The sequence below is a fragment of the Eriocheir sinensis genome, chromosome 1 (genome assembly GCF_024679095.1).
Source record: "Eriocheir sinensis breed Jianghai 21 chromosome 1, ASM2467909v1, whole genome shotgun sequence".
Taxonomy (NCBI): Eukaryota; Metazoa; Arthropoda; class Malacostraca; order Decapoda; family Varunidae; genus Eriocheir; species Eriocheir sinensis.
In genome coordinates, this window is record NC_066509.1 from 37,516,161 (window position 1) to 37,520,493 (window position 4,333).

Sequence of the window (4,333 nt, forward strand, 5' to 3'; positions counted from 1 at the left end):
GATTTCCACAGTTTATCTTCCCCCGGTTTCCCCAGCTACCCATTTATCAACCAACCCGATAGGGATGGATGAACAGGTGGGTGGGTCAGCCTGCAAATTTGTAGCCAGGCATGCTGACCACTGCACCACAGAGGGTTAGGTTAGGTTATTTTAGTTTTGGTTAGGGAGTCGGGATCATTTTCTTCATCGAAAAAATAAAAATAAACTTTGCCTTCTCCCGTAATTAAGGTTGTTAGGTTAGGTTTGGTTAGATAGGGAGTGGGGGCAAAAATATAAAACATTGTGATGGAAACAATGTCAAATTTATAATAAGCACATGAAAATTTTTCAGGAAAAAATATTCAACCCCAAAATCCTATTCTGACCACTGCGATAAATTTACCTCCCCTCCCCCTACTCCCTCCCCTTTATTGCTTACAGTATCTCACCCCATACTAGTCACTTCTGCTCTTCCTCCCATACTCTAATTTACCTCTTCAAAATTATTCTTCAACACCTCCCTTATCTCTTCATTTTAACTATATTTCACAAAAGCTAACTGATATATGAGTAAATATTTACCTAGAAAGGAGAAAGCTTAATTTATTGTTTACCGTTGATGAGTTTTCAGGCCCCGGCAATATTAGCTTGAACTCTTTAATTTACCTGCCACTGATAGTCTGTATTGGAGGAGTTGTTTAAAGTGCAATGGCACATGTGATAAATTCTTCCAATGTTTAATAAAGTTATTTCATCCTTGAAGGTGGTGGCTCACTGGATGTTAATGACCAGTTGAAAGCCAGCGAAGAGGCGATGTGGTCTCTCCTTGAGCTTGAGGCCATCGATGGACTCGCTAATATTGAGGATAGCGAAGAATTGTCATCAATGGGTAAGTGTGAACAAACTATACAGATATTTTACTTTCTTCCTTCAGTTAAAAAAGGCATACACAATAAACCCTATCAGTGGCTTTTCTCAGCTACTTCCCCTATTTGGGGATTAATTGAATTGCAACACCAATTTGTTGTGCCAGACAACTAAGGTCATATGGTACTATGGTCAAGGGGAATTAATATGATCAGTTAATTAGGGTGGTTTGGTGGGGGATAGGCATCGGCTGAGGGTGTGAATGCTAAAGTAGGTGGAGGGTGTTTGTCTTTTGTAATCGTGCAACAAAGGTCTCCCAGCATCTGTTTTTTATGGTAGGGGTTAAACCAGGGGGATACTGATGATTTGACTGTTTGAAGTTTATTGGTGGTAAGGCTTGTCTAGAAGGACTGCCACTTATTCAATAAAAAGGAATTAGTCTGTAGCTTGGACATGAGAGTAACGGGTACGAATGGATGGGGACAGTGTAGCTGCACATGCCAGAGAGTCGGCTTGTTCATTGCCAGGGATGCCGACATGGCTTGGTACCCAGCAGAAGTAGACTGATTTCTATCGGGTTGCTAGGCGGAAAAGCCAGTCTAGGATTTCGTGAACTATGGGGTGTGTGCAAGTGGTTGATTGTAAGAGGAAAAGGGAGTTCGTTATATCGAGCTTGCACTGAGTGTGTGTGTGTGTGTGTGTGTATATATATATATATATATATATATATATATATATATATATATATATATATATATATATATATTGTATATTTTTTTGTACATTTTTTCTTATTTTTGTTTTTTTTGTTACAGCTTCAGCAACCATTGAGAATGAAGAGCCAGCACCTCCCAGAACAACTAGTGTGGCAGCATGTAAACCTCCGACGCCTCATCCCCAGGAACCTCCCCCAAGAGGGTGGCCATGGCTGAGTTGTATCCAGTATCTAGGGATGCAAACATATTCCTGGAGCCTGCTACTGGTCCTTCAGCCATCCGAGAAGTGACAGTTACATCTGTGTCCCAAGACACAAATCATGTTCCTAATGAACATGATTACCACAGGGAGGAGCCGAACTCTTCAAACAGCACTCCGAGACGAGGCCAGTCCGGTAGCCGTGGATCAACCCGTGGCCATGAGGAGACAGCAAGCCTCCAAAGAGTTATTAATGTTCAAAATAATACACAAGAGATGCTAGATAGACACCTTACAAGAATAGGTGACAACCTTACCAGAATAGGTGACCTACTAGAAAAAATAGTTCAAGGCTTGACAGGCTAGAAACTGCTATCCTGGGGCACAGATATTACCTTTATTACCTTTCTTATTAAAGTCAGTAGCTATTTTAGATCCTAAAAGTGCAATATATAGTCACACAATGCTGTGATAAGGCAGTGACAGCGTGGATGCAGGACTTATCTCCGTCCCACTGCACCACAGAGGCGCTGCTCTACTGTGATAAGAGTAAATATATTTATGATACAAATAAATGTGATATATATAAAAGCTTCTAGTTCAAATGCTATAGTTGAAAGTTTATTTTTTTGTTACTCTACGGGTAATTATTTTGAGGGAAGAGAGAAATAAATATTTAAAAAAATCTGTATATTTAGCATTAAAATGTAAGTAACAAAATATCAAAAGTGTTCAGGATCTGTTATTAAATGAGATCATATTTATGTCACCTGCTATGTAACATAAAAGTACAAATAGAATTACCTCTTCAAATGAGATATTTATTTCAACTACTATATGCACCATAATATCACTTAGTCACTGAACTGTCTACATTTAGGTGAAAAAGCCCTCAACTATTTCCCTCCTCACATCTTGCCCTGTGGGTTGTGATCACCATGTATGATGTCATTGTCATTATTCATACCATCATCATTCCCAACTGGTGCGATCATTGGAATTCTTCTTCTTATGCACCTATTGTGGAGCCACATGCATGTAGCAGCTATTTTAGCACACTTCTTGGGGTCGTACTGCAGCGATCCACCTGAACGGTGAAGGCAGCGAAAGCGAGACTTCAGGACACCAAAGGTTTGTTCAATGATGACCCTTGTAGTTTTGTGGCTCCTGTTGTACTGCCGCTCACCTTCAGTCATGGGGTCATGGAAGGGTGTCAGCAGGTATGGTTCAAGAGGATATCCACAGTCTCCTAACAGATGAAAATCTCTGAAGGTCCCAGCCTCAAATCTGTCTCTTAAAGGGCAATTTCTCCAAATGAAGGCATCATTTGTGGCACCAGGATACTTGACACTGAAGCTGGTAATCAGCATCTCAGCATTGCAAATGACTTGCACATTCAGAGAATGGAAACTCTTTCTATTTACATAAATATGTTCATTTTCAATAGGTGCCTTAATAGGTATGTGCGTGCAATCTATGGCACCAATTACTCTGGGGAAACCACCTATAAAACTAAATGCGGCTGCTGTTCTGTTCACATCATAGATATTGGTTGGCATTTTAATTTCCATTTTAGCCTTCTCATATAGGATGTTGGTCACACTAGAAATTATTCGACTCACACTTGGTTGAGTGAGTCCTGTGGTATCAGCGATAACATTTTGAAAAGTGCCACTTGCAAGAAAATGCAGAGTTACAAGCACCTGCGTGTGAGTGGGTATAGCATGAGCCCGTTTTGTTGCCCGTGATAACAGTGGAGACAGCTCGTCGCAGAGTCTGAGAATCTCATGCCGAGGCATCCTATAGTGCCTCAGAAGGTGCTCGTCGCTCACTTGAAGAGGGTCAAGTGGATCTCTGTATCTCCTCTCACGCCTCAGATTTCGTTCAAAGAGATGTGCTGCCAGAAGTTCCATGGCTGTGGGGTAGACACAGAATCAGTCACCGGTCAGCGCACCACTGGAAAGGTGAAATAAAACCACCTGATAATGGATAACATAAACACGTGCATTTCTTTCGACAGGAGTAACAATTACAGATATATTTTATTAAACGACTAATTAGGGGGGGGTTGAGGGGCGCGCAGCCCTCCGATAGGTTGGGGGATCGAGGTGTGGCAAAGCCCCCCCTGACAGGTTGCTGTCACTCATATGGCTTTCACCCCCCAAAGAAAAAAAAACATTTCCCCCCCAAACTTGTAGGCTTTAGGAAGGAAATATGAGGAAAATGGTGTGGTGTAAACTGCATATTTACCCAATCTTCAATTGTGATGGTGTCCATAAAGTATTAGTGCATAGGAACATGGCAACATACCTATCTACTAGTTCCTTACAACTCCACAAAAAAAATGGCATTATTGCAAGAGGCAGTGGGAAGCCCCCTTACAAGTTTTCACCAAACTTCCTAGTTACTGTATTACTAAACATCTTGCTGGTAGTTCATTCACTTCTTACAACTGTATAACTAGTATAACTACGTAAAACATCGTTTATATGCATTTCATACCTGTATGAAGGCTGTATGTTCCACTTGTAGCAGCGAAGGCGTGCAGGGAGAGGCGGCCGTAACTCACTTA

At 41.2% G+C, this 4,333-nt stretch overlaps 1 protein-coding gene across 1 annotated transcript; it reads right to left on the reverse strand.

The window, feature by feature from the left end:
* Window positions 1-2,669: 2,669 nt before the first annotated feature.
* LOC126999232 (putative nuclease HARBI1) lies at window positions 2,670-3,428 on the reverse strand. The gene has a single exon (XM_050861633.1). The coding sequence runs from the start codon at window positions 3,330-3,332 to the stop codon at window positions 2,670-2,672; it is 663 nt and encodes a 220-aa protein (XP_050717590.1). The 5' UTR covers window positions 3,333-3,428.
* Between the last annotated feature and the right edge of the window lie 905 nt (window positions 3,429-4,333).

Excerpts from the sequence above, each read along its gene's own strand:
- LOC126999232 (XM_050861633.1), bottom strand. The coding sequence starts at position 3,332 with ATGGAAATTAAAATGCCAACCAATATCTATGATGTGAACAGAACAGCA.